This window comes from Maniola hyperantus, chromosome 15 (genome assembly GCF_902806685.2).
Source record: "Maniola hyperantus chromosome 15, iAphHyp1.2, whole genome shotgun sequence".
Taxonomy (NCBI): Eukaryota; Metazoa; Arthropoda; class Insecta; order Lepidoptera; family Nymphalidae; genus Maniola; species Maniola hyperantus.
In genome coordinates, this window is record NC_048550.1 from 482,293 (window position 1) to 504,830 (window position 22,538).

The 22,538-nt window shown below is 40.2% G+C and overlaps 1 protein-coding gene across 1 annotated transcript; it reads right to left on the reverse strand.

Moving 5' to 3' along the window:
- Positions 1-1,075: 1,075 nt before the first annotated feature.
- On the reverse strand, positions 1,076-21,936 carry Rala (Ras-like protein A). The gene is made up of 5 exons (XM_034976539.2): positions 21,520-21,936; positions 10,488-10,670; positions 7,880-8,040; positions 7,212-7,386; positions 1,076-5,601 (listed from the first exon to the last, which is right to left on the reverse strand). Exons 1-5 carry the CDS (start codon positions 21,571-21,573, stop codon positions 5,488-5,490), a joined length of 687 nt encoding a protein of 228 aa, XP_034832430.1. The 5' UTR covers positions 21,574-21,936; the 3' UTR covers positions 1,076-5,487.
- Between the last annotated feature and the right edge of the window lie 602 nt (positions 21,937-22,538).

Here is a 22,538-nt window from a genome sequence, read left to right on the forward strand (position 1 = left end):
AGCGTTTTTAATATTGGATACCAGGCTTTATAACGCTTAAAATTAAACTCCTAACGCCCATTTTAACTTTGTGTCAAATTTCATGTCAAAAGTACAATTTTAGTCCTTATTTTAAAGGTAAACCGTACTTTTGACATGAGTTGACCCATAGAGTTAAAATGGCGCGTGAGGAGTCATTTTGTATGGACTATACACAATTTGTAATTATTATTTATAGCTGGATTACAGAAGGCTACTATTATGAAATGTGAAGAGACATTGAGCAACATTAATTTAATAGTTATGGACAAAAGCACAGCACGTTTAAGGTGGGAACATACTTATAACAAGCGATTTTGATTCTCGACTCGATGAGACATGATGTCGCGGTGTACATTTGTAGAGTGATTCTGGAATCTGGTTACAGAAAATACTAATAAAATGATTTCGCTTGGCATAGAACTGCGTGTTTTAAGTATGTTTCTGCCTCGTAAAGGTGCATACACACTATTGTGTTGTGGAGTGTTGTGTTGTAAAGCGACAGAAGGCGATATGGGTCGTAGAATTTATAAGAAGAGGTGCACAGTCTGTTATGGCGAGTTTTGGTCGCACTAGTTTGCGTTGTAACCATGGAACTCTAAATAATTAACAGAAATGGTGTTCTTAATACGGGAACCGCAAAGGTCTGCGTTTATGTGCTTACATTAACAACACTACAGTGTGTCTGCAGCCTTAGACTGGCCAGTATAATAATATGTAGTTATCTATATACGACGCACCACCATATTACAACTATTTCATAAATTATGTCATATGTTTTGAGATATACTTATATATTATACATACTTAGTTCTGTAACTTTCTATACAAGTTTTTTCTATATTACGATTTAACGAAATCTTTTGCATTATTTTAGTACTTTTGGCAGTTTTATGAGTTACCCCCTTCGGAGTTTTTATTTCATTGGTTATAAACACTGTATCACTACTAATATTACAAATGCGAGAGTGTGCTTATTTGTTGATTGGTCTTTCAATCACGTCGCAACGGAACAACGGATTGACATGATTTTTTTGCATGGATATAGTTAGGGATCTGTAGAGTGTTTGATTTCCCGGGATAATTTTTTTGCATGGATATAGTTAGGGATCTGTAGAGTGTTTGATTTCCCGGGATAATTTTTTTGCATGGATATAGTTAGGGATCTGTAGAGTGTTTGATTTCCCGGGATAATTTTTTTGCATGGGTATATTTAGACTTGCAGAGTGACATAGGCTAGATTTATTATCCCGGAAAACCAAAGAGTCCCCACGTGATTTTTAAAAACCTAAATCCATGCAGACGAAGTCGCGGGCATCAGCTAGTTGAGAATAAATAAAAGCCGGAAAATAGACAAAAAAGCGTACAATTCGCGTACATTGCAGCAATATTTATATCACTTATAAAGAAAATAGAAAATATTGCATTTTGTGATTATAGTATATAGATATAGCGCATATCTGAGGAGGCTCCTGCGGTAGGGGAGCGGTGCGGGAGGGTGACAGCTGTCACAAGTTGACGAATCACTGAGCTCTCGCGTCACGTCATCAAGCCCTCCCGCACCGCTTCACTACCGCGGGAACCTACCCAGTTAAACGTTACTCCTGTAGTAAAATAGCTACAGTAAGCGGCCGAAAGTAATGAACATCGGCCTTTTTTTTTTAAGAATATTAGCCATGTTAAATGTCTAATATTCCCCTTTCCCCCCCAACTAAGCGTAAAGCTTGTGCTAGGAGTAGGTACGACAATAGTGGAACGGGCGGGGTTTGAACCGTCGACCTTTCGGTTTTCAGCCCACTCCTTTACCTGTTGAGCTGTTGAGGCTCATTAGAATGACATTTCAGCTTTGTAAAGCGTTGTCTCTGTCACTCATACCCATATGACGTTTTGTCGAACTAAACGACCGAGACAGTGCTCTACAAATCTGCTATCTCCTTCTAAAGATCGATGTTCATCATTTTTGGCCGCGTCCTGTAAAATTTTATTATGTCGTACAAAAATTTATCAACTAGCTTTGATGCATGATTCGAATACAGTCTTCCACACAACCGCGTACTATAACTCCGATGTCAATTTTTAGGGTTCCGTAATAATATACAATAAATAATAAGGAACCTTTTTTAGTTTCATTCAGTTTATCTATATGTTTGTATCACAGCCATTTTCAAAATAAACTATAAAAGCTGTCAGGTTGAAATTCATCACAGGTACATAATTCTGTAAGTGAAAGAATTTAAATTTTGATAAAAAAATCAGCGTAAAACCTATGAGTAAAACATGAAAGCGAGAGCTAAAAATAATTTTTGGGTTACGCCCTCGAGTAAAACGTGAGTAGGTAGTTTAAAATCATTTTGAGGTTTCTTTTTTTGGGGGGAAAACTAACTTTTACTAAATAATGACTGGTCAAAGTTTCTAGCGACTATACGGAACCCTGACTTATGCATGTGCTGATCACTTGACCAGTTTTTTAATCTGAAATTTACAGTTATGCCAGAATAAGGGCCAGCTAGCTATTGCACGGTTGTGTGTAAAGAGCTTCAGAAATCGTGGAATGAAATCGATATTCTGATCATTTACGTATGCCAAACTGTACATAGAATCGGCGCAACAGCTTATTATTAATTTGTTAAAGCATATACAGACAATCCAACTTAGGTCGGCTGCCGTCTTATTCACACGTATGCATGGCCTTTTATGGTTTGTCTTGTTAACTCGACTGGAGGCAAAAACTTACTGCAAACGACAGACTGAAATATGGTCGACTAACATTTTCTCTCACCACAAAAACTTCTTTTTTTCAATAGACCTTAAATATTTTTTTATTATTGAAACCTGTCGGCACGTCTGTATATGCTTTATAGAAAAGTCGCACTCGATTTATTACTCTAGCTACTACGCAATAGGTTTCAAAATCACTTAACATACAAATTGTACATTTACAACATTCATTAGAATCTATACTATAGTCGTAAGCGATGTTACGTGTTATGCTTGAAACTAAATAAAATTAGAGATACTTTTGGAGACTAAATTCGAAAAATAAAGCGAAAAAATTTAAAATAATTAATTTATAATCATTCCGTGAGCAGTTCTTTCACTTACACAGCAGTTAGTATTTATAAAAACCGGAATAAACCAGGATAAACTTTTTTGATTCAATGTGGCTAGTCTAAAATGACAGGTCTAAATCAAGTGCCATCCTTTTCTGCAGGGAGTATTATGAAAGGTATAGCAATATATCCGGGCAAATCGTTCGGCGCCAGATAAGAAAATATCTCTAAAGCTGGCTCTACCGGGATTCGAGCCCGGAACTTCCTATTGCGAAAACGCTGCACGAGAGGTCGTATTTTAGCTTAAACAATTTGAAAATCCAATTTACGAAAGTTTATCCGGTTCGAAGGACCATTTCTATGAACACTAAAATCCATACATTTCCGCACAACACATTTATTTAGCACTTAAATTCTAAAATAAATATAGAAAACTATCTTAAAATGTTTGTTTGCGACTTAAACACGTAATTTGCTTGGCATTTCGATATCGTATTCGAGGAATAAAGCTGAATGCAGATATTTTATTTTATAGCACGCGCCTTACGTCGCGCAAACTTATTCAGTATTTATGTAACTAGATATGCAATCAGCTTAGAATAATGTGTGATTCTTAATTCAAACTTTACATATAGTAGAAATCGCTACTAATAGAAAATCACGTTAAAACTTCATTATATCACCGCAGACTAATAGGAAAAAGATAGACAAAACGCCAGTCTTTAACTGCCAAAAGCCAGTGACGGCTTCTAATAAAATTTATACCACCGATGTCAGAACATTATACATACGTCAAACGGTTTTAGCGCCTGGACCTGACGTCTCAGTGATGCCACCTCGTATCCGACATTTCTGAAAACCCTCATTGAAAACAGGCCATGTTGAAATTACGTACAACTGGCTTGGTCTTAATAAATTTGTTCAAACTCAAAATTAACTTCAGTTCAGAATTATTTTCCTAAAGAGAGTTTGCCAGAGCTCTGTCGTTCTTTTTCCTTAAATCTATTAAATATACAAGTTTCAGCAATATCATGCAATATTGAGCTCCTTTACAAAATTTTATTTATAAGTAGATTTTATTAAAAGGAGATCATTTTCTATTAGCCGTGTATTACTCTAAAACTTATCTTGCGACATGAACACTGCGAATCCGAAATATAAAAATAACATGCAAGCGCGATGCTTTATTAATAACAAAATAATTTATTGATAGAATTCTGTTCATGATATACCCTTATATCGCGTTTTCGTACGAATTTGACTCGTGCGAACACGTACGAAAAATCTCGATCTTCCGAACACTACGGGAGCACGTAGACTGGGTGCACGTAAATCGTATTTACACCCAGTCAGCGCTCTCTCATAGTACTTGGAAGTTCGCGTTTGTTCGTACGTGTTCGCACGAATCAATTCGTACGAAAACGCATCCAAAGTGCTGCTAGTCTTAAGCTAAGGGTTCCTGACATTATAAGCACTTCTTATAAAAATGCAATGCAGTAATCACATTACTGAAATGATGCTTTCTATTTTAAACGAGTCTCAAATATAAAAACGGTTTTTGTAATTTTGACAAAATCGTAAAGATTGTCATCATGAACAGTATTCCAGCGTAACACCAGCACCATACAGGGCGAATAGTGACACATTACATAGCCTTACTGCTCCACAGTTAATACTAGACAATATCAGTGCCAGCCACACACTGTGACAAACTCCACGCAACGTTGAATCAGAAATCGAGATTATCAGTCTACTTTCATTGGCCACGACGTATAATGTAAATGACTTAAAGAAAAACAAACAAGCAGACAAGAATTAAAATCTACAGAAAACGATTTAAAAAATAAGTTGATGTTTGCAATTAAGACACATTTATTCGCGAGTGATCCATCTATCTTTTTTCTTAAGTTTGTAGTCAGGTTTTATTTTGTAAAAAATAAAATTCATGCTACACAAGTTAATTTTATTTGTGTAGAATTTATTTACTTTACTTATTTTGCCCCACGCAGAGTTCCCGAAATATTATCTATTATGCAAAATGTCAAAGTACCCGACTTTTATATATAGGTAATATCGACTATCTTTTATATGTATTCAATTTCATGATACTCCAAAGTCACTGGTACATTGAAAGATAACATCTCATATTATGTTACCGAATAGCGCATACAATAAAAACTACTATTGAAATATGCATCTTATTTTTTACAAAATAAAGTTCATATTAGACCGTTCAACACATAACTCCTCGCACAGTTGCGTCGCCAATGAAAATAGACTCGTAATCGCACAGACACAACACGACACGGCGTCCGCACTAGCCGCACTAACCGCACTAAGCACTAGCGGAGTCCTTTAGACCGTAACACTGCCGAGGTCCCGTCAGAGCGCGCACACTCCGCGACAGTCGCGTCGGGACCTACAAAATGGCGCATTTGATTTTCCTGCGCGGCTTCCTCTTCACGTCGCCGTTAGTCGCGCGACTGTCGTCCGACTTGCGCGAGCGGATCTCGCGCATCAGGTCAAAGAACACCTTGACAAACAAAAGTAGCATCAGCGCCCGACAACACAGGAAACACACCGGCGACCCGACAAGCTAACATATAAACAAATCTCGCAAGGAACCATCACCTTAATTTGTGGGCAAAGTCAACGAATTACCTACATAGTGTAAATTTGAACACATTATTTTGTAAGTTTAATAATTTCAATTTGGATTTTGGTTACAAAAAAATACTCCCCAGCACCATAATATCGCGATAATCATAAATTATTACCAAACAATTATCACATTAATTGCCGTCAGAGCAAACTCTGTGATAGTTGCCAAATTGCACCGAAGTAATGATTTTATTGCACCCAAGTGCTAGGGAGCAGGGCTTTTAATTTTTTTCAGTATTCAAATGTTGCGTGACTTTTGTCAATCTTAAGGGTCAACGCAAACAGACGGAGTGAAGCAAAACCGAGCCATTTTGATTACAACAAACTCAGTTTTATACACTTTGACATACCGTTGAAATTCGTACACTGAAAACGAAATACGGTGGCTTGCCACAAACCACTTTTATGTCAAAGTAAATATTATGCGTACAAAGTGACTTTCACGCGCCATATTAATTTTATGTATCAATTGTCATGTCATAAGTACGATTTTAGTCCTTATTTTAAAAGTGAACCGTAGGTCGATTTCGTAAAACCTGCATCAATCATTATTACAATCTCAATTGTTCTGATTGGCTTTTGTGCGGTTCTTGTTGCAACAATGCATTGTATTGTAACCAATAGCGAACGAGCGTCAACCAATTAGGTGATTGCATAGTGACATTGTAGCTGTCATTCTACCGCAATCGCGCAGAACCCATAGAGTTAAAATGGCGCGTGAAACGTCATTTTGTACAGACTATAAAGCTTTAAAAAGTTGTTATCAAGACGCCGCCTCAGCTCGGTCAGTGTGCGCTGCGCCTAACGCTACAAGAAAAGAATGTGAAGCATAGCGCTGCCTGGCTGGAAGTGAGCAGACAGGTTTTAAGCCAAGACAGCCAAGCAGAGCTGTGCAAAAGCCCGTGAAACTACGTGAAATAGGTTAAGTTAATTTTGTGTGTGAGATATTATTTTTGTTTAGATTTTAATCTTATTTTTTTAGTTGATTGGTTCAACTGTCCTATTCGTAATAAAACAATATCGTGTCTGGCGTCTGGATGCAATCGAGAATTCTTAATATTTTCCCACATTTTTGACAGCAAAAGTTCAGTTCCAAGTGTCAGGAAGTGGCTAGAGTGCTAGACTCCAGACGATCACAACTCACAAGCGGTCATTCGAAAAAATATTCAGCCATTTTTATTCATTCGGTGCCAAAACGCAAACTATTAAGGTTAAATTTTTAATGGAATAACTTCAGTTGTGGCCGTATAGGTTTTGAAATCAAACGACCGTTTGGTGGCTTTCTAGACCTTCCATTTTTTTTTGGGGTTGGGGTATGAGGCGAGGGGATGCCCCGCACACGACACCCGCGCTATCACCCGCCTGGTTAGCCTGGGGGCTGTGCGAGTGGGCGAGGCGTTCTCACCCCGCTTGCCAGCTCTACCTTTCGCGTACTATAGGTGTATGCTGTAAATGTTATAATGGATATAGGTATGAGGTTACCTTGTCGACGTTGTCCCTCGTCTTGGCGGAGGTCTCCACGTAGGGCACCTGCCAGTGCGCGGCACGCTCGCGGCACGCGTCGAGCGGCACGCGCCGCTTGTCCCCCAAATCCGACTTGTTCCCCACCAGGAGGAATGGAATGTTCTCGTCGTTCTTCACGCGTAGGATCTGTTCTCTGGAAGAGGGAACGAAGAGTAAAAAACCCGCCAAGTACGAATCGGGGCTGAGTCTAGAAGCAATCTGCTTTAACACTGAATTTACTGGGTAAAGTGTAGATATCAAACAAGAGCCAGATCGAGTCAGCTCATTAATAAAATATTCAAACGACGCTGACATATAGGTACCAGAATATAAAAAAGTCGTGATAGTCTGGTGAATACAACGCGCGACGTCCGCCTCCCATTCGAGATATCGGGGGTTCGATTCCGTGCACGCACCTCTAACTTTTCGGAGTAATGTGCGTTTTGAAAAATATCACTTTCTTTAACGGTGAAGGAAAACATCGTGAGGAAACCTGCATGCCTAAGAGTTCTCCATAATGTTCTCGCGAGAAGTGAGAACATTAACGTTGTGTGAAGTCTAACAATCTGCACATGGCCAAGCCCTTCCCACTATGAGAGGAGACCCGTGTCTGCAGGGAGCCAGCTATGGGTTGATCATGATGATACCTGAATTCTTGCGTGGCATCGAAGCTCTCGGGCTCCGTGATAGAGAACACACAGAGGAAGCCCTCCCCGGAGCGGAAGTAGTTGTCCCGGATGGCCGCGTAGTCCTCTTGACCCGCCGTATCCAGGATATCTATTTGAACTTCCTCGCCATCTAACACCACCTGAAATCAGCACCCTTATTATAAATGCGAAAGTGTGTTTGTTTGTTGGTTTGTCCTTCAATCATGTCGCAACGGTGCAACGGATTGACGTGTTTTTTTGCATGAGTATAGATAAAGACCTGGAGAGTGACATAGGCTACTTTTTATCCCGGAAAATCAAAGAGTTCCCACGGGATTTTTACACGCATGCCTATTCACTCTTCGTTTTAGATTATAATTGGTAAGAAATCACGAATGTGTTTCTGCCGTTCACGAAAATGTTTTGCAGATATGATGACACGAATCCGTCAGCTATTGCGCATCAAAAACCTTTATCTATAGTCCGCGACAGCTGGAGATGACCATCGGGGTATGAGGCGGGGGGTACGTCCCGCAGTACCACAATTTCCCTCCCTGATTACCATTTCGACCTGTCGCGTACTATACATTTCAATGGGTAATTCTAATCGTATGGCTTACAAGTTGACAGTAGCTCTTACAGGCGTCCACAATACTGTCAGTATCAGATGACAGATAACGGAGACGCTCGAGGCCGCATTGCGCGTATCACTTACTGATTGCAACTGTTTACACTTATCGATTTACCACTTGTATTGTACGTTGCGAAACAACACATGAGATGATTTTATGTTAGAATGTGTTAAGAAGGCGGCCATAATGGAAGGTAGGGTCAGCACAGACTTGCCGACGCCGCCCGACCCCACCATGATCACTTTGTGCAGCGTGGGCTGCGCCGCCGGCTTCTTGCACACAGCAATGAAACATACCTTCTTCCTGTAGCTGTCCGCCTTCGTGGGCTCGTAGTCTTCCACGAACTCGTCGTACATGAACTGCAGGGTCAGCGCAGACTTGCCGACGCCGCCCGACCCCACCATGATCACTTTGTGCAGCGTGGGCTGCGCCGCCGGCTTCTTGCACACAGCAATGAAACATACCTTCTTCCTGTAGCTGTCCGCCTTCGTGGGCTCGTAGTCTTCCACGAACTCGTCGTACATGAACTGCAGGGTCAGCGCAGACTTGCCGACGCCGCCCGACCCCACCATGATCACTTTGTGCAGCGTGGGCTGCGCCGCCGGCTTCTTGCACACAGCAATGAAACATACCTTCTTCCTGTAGCTGTCCGCCTTCGTGGGCTCGTAGTCTTCCACGAACTCGTCGTACATGAACTGCAGGGTCAGCGCAGACTTGCCGACGCCGCCCGACCCCACCATGATCACTTTGTGCAGCGTGGGCTGCGCCGCCGGCTTCTTGCACACAGCAATGAAACATACCTTCTTCCTGTAGCTGTCCGCCTTCGTGGGCTCGTAGTCTTCCACGAACTCGTCGTACATGAACTGCAGGGTCAGCGCAGACTTGCCGACGCCGCCCGACCCCACCATGATCACTTTGTGCAGCGTGGGCTGCGCCGCCGGCTTCTTGCACACAGCAATGAAACATACCTTCTTCCTGTAGCTGTCCGCCTTCGTGGGCTCGTAGTCTTCCACGAACTCGTCGTACATGAACTGCAGGGTCAGCGCAGACTTGCCGACGCCGCCCGACCCCACCATGATCACTTTGTGCAGCGTGGGCTGCGCCGCCGGCTTCTTGCACACAGCAATGAAACATACCTTCTTCCTGTAGCTGTCCGCCTTCGTGGGCTCGTAGTCTTCCACGAACTCGTCGTACATGAACTGCAGGGTCAGCGCAGACTTGCCGACGCCGCCCGACCCCACCATGATCACTTTGTGCAGCGTGGGCTGCGCCGCCGGCTTCTTGCACACAGCAATGAAACATACCTTCTTCCTGTAGCTGTCCGCCTTCGTGGGCTCGTAGTCTTCCACGAACTCGTCGTACATGAACTGCAGGGTCAGCGCAGACTTGCCGACGCCGCCCGACCCCACCATGATCACTTTGTGCAGCGTGGGCTGCGCCGCCGGCTTCTTGCACACAGCAATGAAACATACCTTCTTCCTGTAGCTGTCCGCCTTCGTGGGCTCGTAGTCTTCCACGAACTCGTCGTACATGAACTGCAGGGTCAGCGCAGACTTGCCGACGCCGCCCGACCCCACCATGATCACTTTGTGCAGCGTGGGCTGCGCCGCCGGCTTCTTGCACACAGCAATGAAACATACCTTCTTCCTGTAGCTGTCCGCCTTCGTGGGCTCGTAGTCTTCCACGAACTCGTCGTACATGAACTGCAGGGTCAGCGCAGACTTGCCGACGCCGCCCGACCCCACCATGATCACTTTGTGCAGCGTGGGCTGCGCCGCCGGCTTCTTGCACACAGCAATGAAACATACCTTCTTCCTGTAGCTGTCCGCCTTCGTGGGCTCGTAGTCTTCCACGAACTCGTCGTACATGAACTGCAGGGTCAGCGCAGACTTGCCGACGCCGCCCGACCCCACCATGATCACTTTGTGCAGCGTGGGCTGCGCCGCCGGCTTCTTGCACACAGCAATGAAACATACCTTCTTCCTGTAGCTGTCCGCCTTCGTGGGCTCGTAGTCTTCCACGAACTCGTCGTACATGAACTGCAGGGTCAGCGCAGACTTGCCGACGCCGCCCGACCCCACCATGATCACTTTGTGCAGCGTGGGCTGCGCCGCCGGCTTCTTCGACATAGTTATGGTGGCGGGGCACCGCGAATACAACTGGAAGAATCACAAAAAATACGATTGTACTACGGAACCCTCAGTGCGCGAGTCTGATTCGCACTTGGCCGGTTTTTTTAGTCTCTCTCACCCTGAATCAATCACAATATTTTTTTATTCATTACTGCGTTTCATCTATGAATAATATTAGAAAAAAAATATTAGCTAAATAATATGTTGGCATTATCAATCAACGAATTGATAAAATAGCTATAAAACTTTGAAGTGTTAAGAGATTTAAAGCATTAGTTAGATAAACACTCGTTTTACATAAAAAGCCACAATAAAGATAAATAGTAATCGAAGGCAACATAACTAACTTTATATTTATTACAGTCTATCCAACGATCTCTATGTATACTACGCACTGGACTGGGCGTTCCAAACAAAAGTTTTGTTTTTAGAGTATCTACATGTATTTCTTTTTAATATTGCTAAAATACCTACATACTACATCAGTACCCTTATTGTAAATGCGAAAGTGTGTTTGTTTGCTGGTTTGTTGGTTTATTGATTTGTTGGTTTGTCCTTCAATCACGTCGCAACGGTGCAACGGATTGACGTGATTTTTTGCATGGGTATAGATAAAGACCTGGAGAGTGACATAGGCTACTTTTTATCCCGGAAAATCAAAGACTTCCCACGGGATTTTTAAAAACCTAATTCCACGCAGACGAAGTCGCGGGCATCAGCTAGTACCACAATATTTGAACGCCGCTACGGCTAATGTGTTGAACTTTTGTAATAATTATCACCTTTTTTCTATTTCTATTTCAAAAAGGTCGGGAAATGAATTTTAAATTAAAAGAATTAAGACACGAGGTTTACATGTTTTAAATTATGTACATATGACTTAAATTAAGTTTATCTGTTCTTTTCTTATTAAGTGTAATAAGAAAAACTCACTGTGGCACCAAATAAACACTTTTTCTTTCTTTCTTTCAAAAAGATGCGAATGCTCTAAAATTGAGTTGCCATCAGAATCAGTACCAGTGTCGTGATTGATTTAACAGCTTTGTGGACCACAATTTTTGGTCGGAACAACCATTCTATACATTTGATTCAATGGTTCTATCCGTCTATTCCACTTCTGATGTCTGAGACTTGGAGACAACTAAAAAGGGAACATTTGTTGTTCGGAACAACTATTCTAATCTAAATATATAAAAGGAAAAAGTGACTGACTGATCTATCAACGCACTGCTCAAACTACTGGACAGATCGGGCTGAAATTTGGCATGCAGATAGCTATTGTAAGATTTTTGAAAATTCATCCCCTAAGGGAGTGAAATAGGGGTTTGAAATTTGTGTAGTCCACGCGGACGAAGTCGCGAGCATAAGCTAGTAATTCTATACATTTGATTCAATGGTTCTATCCATCTATTCCACTTCTGATGTCTGAGACTAGAGACAACTCAAAAGGAAACATGTGGATCTAATACAATGAGCATGTTGATGGCTTGTTGCTAAGGCAACCATTATGACTTTATAATGAGGTCAGTGAACATCTGTCACAGTCTACCAAACTACCTGACAGATGCAGACAGATCCGGACCTTTTTTAGGGTTCCGTACCTCAAAAGGAAAAACGGAACCCTAATAGGATCACTTTGTTGTCTGTCTGTCAAGAAACCTACAAGGTACTTCCCGTTGACCTAGAACTATGAAATTTGGCAGGTAGGTAGGTCTTATAGCAGACATTAGGGGAAAAATCTGAAAACCGTGAATTTGTGGTCACATTACAAAAAAAATGTGTTTTGAACAAATAATTAGTATTTTCAACTTTTAAAGTACGATTACTATATCAAGTGGGGTATCATATGAAATGGCTTTACCTGTACATTCTAAAACAGATTTTTATTTAGTTTTATGCATAATAGTTTTTGAATTATGACTGAATTTGATGAATTTTGATGAATGACGAAAAAATGTAGTACGGAACCCACGGTGCGCGAGACTGTCTCGCACTTGACCGGGTTTTTGTCACCCATACCAATTGCCATAAAATAACAATGGGAAAGTATGGATCACCTTGGAATTATATCGATTTTCAAGGCCTAACCCTGGACCTAGGTAGTGCGTGTTTAATATCATAGATACCTTGGATAGATACCATAAATAGACGACATTGAGGATGACATCATTTGACTTTCACTTCGACTACAAACTATCTATTCAGGCGAGTCAAGACTGTAGACAGAGTGAACTAGAGTGAGGGAACTCAGTTTGACCCTGAATCGACGATATGTACAATATTACGCTATGGGGACGTAAAATCAAAGAAAAATAGGACTAAGTACTTTAGAACTACTTGCGTCAAATGTTGACATTTGACGCCTGCCAGTGACGTCGAAGCCTCGACATTTTGTTAGAAGTTCCCTAACTATCGTGAACTTTTTTTCGGATACAAAGTTAGCCCTTGACTGCAATCTGACCTGGTGGTAAGTGACGACGCAATCTAAGATGGATGCGGGCTAACCTTCTTCCAGTTTAGCTATGGCAGTTTTTATTAAACCCATATCAATTTGTTTTCTACGCGGCATCGTACCGGAACGCTAAATCACTTGGCAGCACGGCTTTGCCGGTAGGGTGGTACCTAGCCACTGCCCAAGCCACCCACCAGAAAACTGTCGTGAACTGTGCTGCAGATCCACGATCTATTCAGACCGAAAACAACTTAAGGGTTAACTTAACTTGATTCGCTATCGTTGGCTATTATATGCCGGGAATCGAATCCGGATCCATTTATAATACAACAGCACTCACCAGTTACCACTGCGCCGCGGAGGTCATTAAAACAATACAATAAAGCAGAGAAAGTCAAAATTTGAGATTCCGTTTTGTCTAGGTATCAAATAATCTAGATATTTAAACACAGGCACATATTCGCACGATCCAGCCGCGATTGTTATGCCGCGAGCAGCTGATAAGCGCTGTTCAAACCAATTTCACTTTTTTATACGCGTTAACTGGTTTCTATAGAGAGCGCGACACTGGGAATCTCCGAAATGATAATAATGATAATGTATAAGGGTAGCGACACACCTGCTGAACGTACGGCGCCGATACTTCAGCGACTCAACTATCGGTCAAAGTATTCGGTTGGCGTGACACACCAAACGCGCCGAACAGCCGGACGGGGCCGGGCGGCGGCGCCGGGCGTTTAGTTCAGCGCTTTACGCGATGAAAAATTACGTACGGCGGCACGTGGCATCGTCGTCAGCCCAAGGGCGGATCCAGCTTTGGTGCCAGGGGGGGGTCACATAGTCGTGGTCAAGTCACAACATCTCGACCTCTTGCGACAGGTCGAGTTGGTAATCGGGGTATGACGAGCGGGGGTTGGGGGGGGGACGCCCCGCACACCCGCACGCAGGGCCGTCTTTAACCTATTGGAGGCCCTGGGCACATTAGAATAACGGGGCCCCTATGATCTTAACAGAGTAGGTACTATTTTCTTGGAATAGGCAAAGAAAGCAGATAAGTCACGTTCAAGACGTATTATAAATGCGAATGTTTCTATCTATCTGTTACCTTTTCAAAGTCCATATTCTAAATCAAAATTTGGTACTATTCAGAGATAGTTTACACTCGGAAACGGCTTTTTATCCTGGAAAATTAAAGGGTTCTCACGGAAATTTTAAAAAACTAAATCTATGTGGACGAAGTTGCGGGCATTAACCAATATAAAGTAAAAGCGCGAAATTTTTCATATATTTACGAATAAAATCATAAGGTAGCTACTAATATTATAAATGAGAAAGCGTGTCTATCTACTTATCTGTTACCATTTGACGGTCTATCTTTTTGACCAGGTACTACACAGAGAAAGCTTTCGTCCCGGAAACCTGCATACACTTTTTATGCGGAAAATCAAAGAGTTCCTACGGTTTTTTGAAAACCTAAATCAATGCGGACAAGGTTGCGGGCGGGCAACAACTAATACAGAGCAAAAGCGCGAGCGAAGCGAGCGCGAAATTTTCTGTCTGTCTATCATCTTGTTAGGTACTTTTTCACGGCCAAATGTAGGTAGGTAGGTACTACTCAGTGATAGCTTGCATCTCGGAAGGGATTTTTAATCGTAGTGAACCATACGTGCGAGCGAAGCGAGCGCAAAATTTATGACATTATTTACAAAAAAGAAAAGATAAATGTCAGAAATATTGTATTACGATATAGATAAATGCCAAAAATTTTGTACTAAAAACTATAAAGTCATCTGTTGTATAAAGAATAGTTCTATTATCTTTAGGGGTCCCCAGATGCAACGAGCGCTTGGATAATAAAAACTTTACTATAAATAATAAACGTAAAGGACCAATCCGACCAATACATTATAGGTATATAATACATATTATTTTTTACTTTTAGAGGTTTTTACTGTCGGGAATTTTTTAAAAAGTGTGAAAAAGAATGAAATATTCTATCATTTGCGTAAAGGCAATAAAGATCGGATATAAGACTATTTAACAATCTCTACGGTCCTTTGTTTGAGATGGCTTTTTTGACCGTTGATTTTATCGAAATAAATATGTTTTTGGGTATTAAAATATCGGTTGGTCTGTTATAGTTTGGTGATCTGGCAGGGACTACTGGGCCCCAATCGATCGTGGGCCCTGGGCAAGTGCCGTGTGATGTTCTTCAATAATTGAAGAACGACACACGAAATGTGACATCTCGATGAAAGGTAGCGGTGGCGCGGTAAAATTCAAATTTTGGATGCGTTTGTTCGCAAGAACATAATGTTTTTGCCATCATACAAAATATTATATTAAATTGATTAAGTATTGAAGGAACTTACATAAAATCTAGGTATATAAAAATATAAAAAACATTATGTTTAACAATTTTAATTAGTGGTCCACCTAGGTCCTGGACGCAGCCCAGGGGGGGGTCATGACCCCCGTGACCCCCCCCTTGGATCCGCCCTTGCGTCAGCCGGTGTCTTAGTGATGTGCAGTTGGGACGTGTTGAATTGCCCAGAAAGATGGATTTTTGGATGGAAGAAAATCTGCGTGCCCGAGAATTCTCGATAATGTTCTCAAAGGTGTGTGACGTCTGCCAATCCGCACTTGGCCGGCGTGGTAGATTATGAAACATTGATCGGACAAAAATTCTAAATGGAAAATTCCTTCCTTCTTTCAATCGCATTGATTTGCTGGGCAAATCGAATGCACATCAGCTGTTTAATGGCTGAGTTATAACAGTTTTAAGTTCGCACGTCTATTGAAGCTTAATGAATATTAGTCACACCATAGTCATCCGCATCAGGCATCAGACATGCCCAATTCCCATGCTAATTACTAACAACAAAGAACTGGCATATACTACCAACACGAGATAAAATTATTTTAAATTCTACTACCATTGCGATAAAGTTCGAAATTCCTTGTACAAAAGTTAATAGTTCCAACAGTTAACGCATTTGTCATTCTGCACATTATCTCAATGGGTAGTTGTCGGTGAAACTGTGCCAGCAATACTGAAGTGATGAGTACAAAGGATTATGTTGATACCGGTAGGTAGCATTGTTTCCAAAGGTCGTTCCGGATAGGGAAACAGCAGCAAAGGTTTTGATCGCGATAAAAATGCTAAAATAGCGATCATAGGCTGTTGTTTTTTTTTTAAATAGAGATAGCGAGTAAACGAGCAGGCGGGTCACCTGATGTTAAGTGATTACCGCCGCCCATGAACATTTGCAGCACTAGAGGAACCGCCGATGCGTTGCCGCCTTTTTAGGAATTTGTTACCGGTATGTCCATCAATCCAAAATCGTTGCAATGTGCCATCACATTATGCCTTCACTATGGCTCAAACTGAATATAATTAACTAGCTTATGTTCGCGACTTCGTCCGCGTGGATTTCATTAATCTTCAACCCCCAATTTTACTCCCTTAAGGATTGAAGTTTAAAAAATCCCTTCTTAGCGGATGCCTACGTCATAATAGCTATCTGCATGTCTTCAGCCCAATCCGCCGTCCAGTAGTTTCAGTTGTGCGTTGATAGATTGGACAGTCAGTCAGTCACCTTTTCCTTTTATATATTTAGATAAACACAGGAAGTCATTAGGAAGTAGAAAGTTATAAGGAAAAATAATTACTTATCTAATTTATCTGAAAAAAATTAATAGGATTTAATAACGATGAAGTAGATTATTTTTTTCAAAATTAGCCTTTTCAAATTTTCCTTATTTACTAGTTTAGAAAAAACGTGATATCCTTTAATGGAGTTTCTGTGCGTTTCCATCATACTATTAATGTGTGGAAACATTTTTTTATAGAGTTAGCGAGCAAACAAGCAGGCGGGTCACCTGATGTTAAGTGATTACCGCCGCCCATGAACATTTGCAGCACCAGAGGAACCGCCGATGCGTTGCCGGCCTTTCAGGAATTTGTTGGTCCGCCCCTTGAACAACCCCATGTTGTAATCTAAAGGGAACACCGCGTATGGGAGTAGATTCCACAGTTTGCATGTGTGTGGAAAATAGGATCTGGCACAACGGGCGGTCGAAGTGCTCCAGATACCCATGTGGTGGAGGTTGGAATTTTTGCGGTGGCGTGCGGTGCGGTTGTAGTAAAGGGGAGGGTGGAAGAGATCAAGCAACTCTACAGAGCATTACTTTTGACGAATGGTACATAGGCCCATCCAGGGAGGAAGAAGGGAGAGAGGGAGGGTTCCGTTTGCACCTTTCGGGTACGGAACCCTAAAGGTAGGTAACAGATAACAGCGATTGATAACGGCCTGCATTCCTCACTAGTCATTACTTCTCTCTGTCTAATGCATTTGTATGGTTTAAACCTATTTAGCGTGTGACGTTCATCAATACCCATTACTGTTATCTAGGATTCATTTAAACTCCACCATGATAGTGTAGCACCTAATATAAACCTATGCATTTGAGGAGTGCTGTAAAAACCCTTATTAGGGTTCCGTATCCGTATAGGGTGCCTACGAGAATTACTTTTGCCTCCGTCCGTCCGACTTTCACCGAATTCTCAGATCTTAATTTAATATATTAAATAGTCTACTACTACCTAACTGGTAAGTCTAGTATAAGTCCTGCAAATTGCTAATGCGCGTGGCCGCCATTATAGTGACCTCAGCACTAGACTGAAGTGTCGATCAACCAGTACCGTTGACAAAACTGTTGGTAGAGTACGCGTATTGTGTATTGAATAATTGCAAATTCACACATTTTGTTTGTTATTGTTGTTAAGTTTTTTGTTAATTTTTTTTAGTTGTTGTTTCCTTTTTGGGTTAAATATGAGTAGGAAAATAATTTATAGTCGTGCCCGTGAGATTATTATTAAAGTAGATAATTATTTTACAAAAGAGAAGGAGAATTCAAAAATATTACTTCAGAATATCACTCAATCGCTTAAAAATGCCTCTGACACCCAAGACGTGGTTATTTCGAAGCAAATTTGAATTGAAATGTTACAACTACTTCAAAATTAAACCAAGGTCACAGAGAGTGTACTCATTAAATACAAAGGTACACAAATATTTACTACTTAATATAAAGTATTTTAAAAGGAAATTATGATAAAACTAATATATACATATCAAAAATAAGTAATAACTGATAGGTTTATAAATTATTATAATATATAATTATTCTAAAAAAAAATTTTTTTGCCGACGGTATATTTTTCCAACGCAATAGCAATTTGCGTGACTTATTCTTCAATTCTGTGATTCAGTCACAGTTCAAAGTTATTCTTATCACTGACCTTGCGTAGATTTGACTCACTGTAGTGAATCATTCGCGAGACAAATTACAGCACTATTAAAACAATCGTCTATTGCAATAATCGGGGGATTTGTATGATAATGAGATAATTAATTATAATAACCGGAAACACGGCACTGCCGTGTACCTTTGTGACAAATGTGTAATGATTTGTATAGATTTTGTCATAGTTAAAACGATTCAAGTTGCCTAAGTAACTAATTATTAAGCTAAGCTGTTTCAGAGCTCCCTGGTAACCAATCTAATCTAATTTATGACCTTACTATATGACGTACAGAGTTAGCTTAAATCCCGTGGGCGGTGCATAGGATATTTTTTACTCCGGAAAATCAATTAAAGGTATTAAAGGCCCATCGGTTTAACTGATTTATATGAAGTTTTGTACAAAGGTAGCTTACGTCCCAGAAATTGAAATAGACAAATTTTTATCCCGGAAAATCAAAGGCTGACGAACTCGCAGGCATCATCTAGTATATTACACTAGCTTATGCTCGCGACTTCGTCCGCGTGGACTACACAAATTTCAAACCTTTATTTCACCCTGTTAGGGTTTGAATTTTCAAAAATCCTTTCTTAGCGGATGCCTACGTCATAATAGCTATCTGTATGCCAAATTTCAGCTAGATCCGTCCAGTAGTTTGAGCCGTGCGTTAGTAGATCGATCAGTCAGTCACCTTTTCCTTTTATATATTTGTAGATTAAAGTAGTCAGGTTTTTGAACTTTATCTTAAGTTTTAAGAAGATACTTATATAAGGACATTAAACTGTTAGGCTATGTACATTTGGATTTCTAATTAATCATATAGCATGACAGTTAATGCCTGGCAGACATGTAACAATGAGAATTACAAGCAAAAACAGCTGCATATTTCATTGGAACAACAAATACATTCTAGTTACACTGGCGCAAAAGTGAAACTGGAGGCAATGCACTTTTGGACTGTACTAAATAAGTATATAGACTGTACAAAATAACTTCTCAATCGCCATTTTAACTCTATGGGTCTACTGTCATGCCAAAAGTACGGTTTACCTTTAAAATAAGGACTAAAATCGTACTTTTGACATGACAATTGACACATAAAGTTAAAATGGCGCGTGAAAAGTCATTTTGTACACTAAATCTAAATACATAAAAGGAAAAGGTGACTGACGATCTATCAACGCACAGCTCAAACTACTGGAGGAATTGGATTGAAATTTGGCATGCAGAGCTATTTTATGACGTAGACATTCGCTAAGAAAGGATTTTTGAAAATTCAACACCTAAAGGGGTGAAATGGGGGTTTGAAATTTGTGTAGTCCACGCGGACGAAGTCGCGAGCATAAGCTAGTTGACACAAAGTTAAAATAGCGCGCGAGAAGTCATTTTGTACGCATAATATACATAATGATTGGTGCTTGCTGAAATCACAACATTTCATTTAAAAATGTAAACTAAAGCCAGACTATTCTTATCATAAAAAAATAATACATTTATGCTGGTAACTATAAAATTTAGTGATTCAATTGAATAATTTAACTATTCAGCGTGGCAATGCTGCTAGTTTGATGGGCACCTTTGGCCCAGCCACCACTTTGGCCCAGCCACCACTTTGGCCCAGCCACCACTTTGGCCCAGCCACCACTTTGGGGCAACCACGGACTTTTTGACGACGATTGTCACCAAATCATAATTTATATTAAGAATTTTTGACATCGTTTATTGTAATTTAAAAAAAAACAGCCAAGTACGAGTCAGGCTTGCGCAATGAGGGTTCCCTACTACAGTCGTATTTTTTGACATTTTACATGATAATTCAAAAACAATGATGCATAAAAATAAATAAAAATCTGTTTCAGAATGCACAGGTGATGATGCCCTTTCATGAGGTACCCCACTTGATATAGCTATCTTACTTCGGAACTGCCAAATTTCATGATTCTAGGTCAACGGGAAGTACCCTGTAGGTTTTTTGACAGACAGACAGAGAACCAAGTTATCCTATAAGGGTTTCGTTTTTCCTTTTGAGGTACGGAACCCTAAAAATAACTATTTATTAATATTAACTATATTAACCATACTAATAATGTCCTTCCAACTGAGTTTCAGCTGCCTTCTCCATAAACATGACACTGGCGATATGTGACACCTAAAAGCCAATAATTGAGAATTGAATTGAATTTCAGACACAGTTGTCAATCTCCATAGATATTAGGTAAATACTGCATGGGAGATAATATTATAGTGTACAAGTGTGTGGGCCAACACAGCTGCACTCTCTACTATTCCGTCTCATAGCCCGTTGGGACCACCATGAAAAAACTACTACACTTGGGACTCGAAAAAATTAAGAATACTTTATTTCATATTGACCAACTTATTTTTGTTTTTTTTTTATAAAGAATATTAGCCATGTTAAATTATTGATGGCCAATATTTTGTAAATTTACAGCAGGTAAGTGAATTTAAAAGGTTAGTCGACCTCACAGGAGACCGAAGAGCTGGCAGCTACCTCGGAAAAAGAATTAGCCTAGCAATTCAAAGGGGGAACGCTGCCAGTATCTTCGGAACCTTGCCTAAAGGGACTCCTTTTAATAATATCTATATTTTAATTATAATATCATATTTTTTTAAGGTTTTAGATTTAGTTTTAGTTTTATTGTTTAAGTAAATTTTTAAGATGTTCAATTAAAAATGTATTAAGTACATGATCTGTTTAAAATTTTGTTTAGCTACTTAAATGCAAATAAATATTATTGAAAAAATAACAATCAACTTTTATTTTTCATTTCTGAAATATTTGCTTAATAAATTAATCAAACTAATAAAAATGAATATTATTCAGTCAATTGTTACTTAGCAATGGTATCACTGTTACTACATAATTATTGCTAGTAAAACAATTTCAAATTGAGTACCTATTGGAAACCCCATTACATTAGATGTGTTACTCTTGTAACACTTGCTATTTTCAGGGGTTTGGATTATTTGATGCTGTCACTTTTTATTCCTTGAACATAAATTACTAAACCATCAAAAAATTACTAATGTGGTGTTGGAACTTAAGCTACAAAATATTGGCATATATTGTACAGTAAAAAAACTGTATTCCTTACCTTCTGTTCCTTCAAAAAAGTTGTTGACAGTTGATATGCGATCGCTGAGAACATTACTGAAGTGTTGGCACTGACTTCTGAGCGCTGGAGGCGATCAAATATCCTACTAATCCCATTTTATGCTAGCACTTTACAAAATGAGCACCACCTTAAGTTACTTTAATCAATACAACTGGTTTATAATTATTCAGGAAATATTTTACGGTAAAAGGAATCGCTGTAAACGAACATTCACCGAAAATCTACCAAGTGCAAGTCACAGGCTGTTGTGCTGTTGGAACTGTACAACCATCGATCTAACAGTAACTATAGTGGTTAGTGGCTCAAACGGGTCGAGGAGAGCGTTTACGCGTGAGAACTGCGAGACAATGCGCGAGAAATTGTGGGAAAACGAGAGGCGTTGCCTCTGTAGTTTGTAGTAAACAATCATCGAATCACGTCACTCGCCAACTAAATATGGTATGCCGCTAGTAACTAGATAATTTTTTTCTCACTCACCGATTATGCTGGAAGGCTTCAGGGGTGTTTTTACTGTCTTAAAAGCTTTTTAAATCATTCGATTACACACAAATTGCCACAAATTCGTAAAAGTCCAAAAAGTACAATAGGCTCATAAATGAATCTGTCAATTGACGTCACAGCATGGTCTGTGCGCCACAGAGTCGTTCCGAGTCAGAGTCAGCGAATAGCCAAAGAGAATATAATCACTACGTTTTACGAATAGCACGTAGGTAGTGATTAGGTACATCCATGGTACATCCATAGATTATCTACTGTACATCTTAGAGATATTTTATTCATCGAAGGATTACAATCGTGATTACAATATACTCTTTGGTGAATAGTCTTTCATAGTGATTATTGGCCATTGGCGTGCCATTGGCACGGCCATTGGCCAAAAGAGAGCCCTCTCGTTCTTCAAACTAAATATATTCGTCTGTGATTGTCAAAAAAGTCAAAAGGGCAAGAACCCAGAGCCGTAAAACCAGTTAAGAAAGTCATCATGAATATGTCAAAAC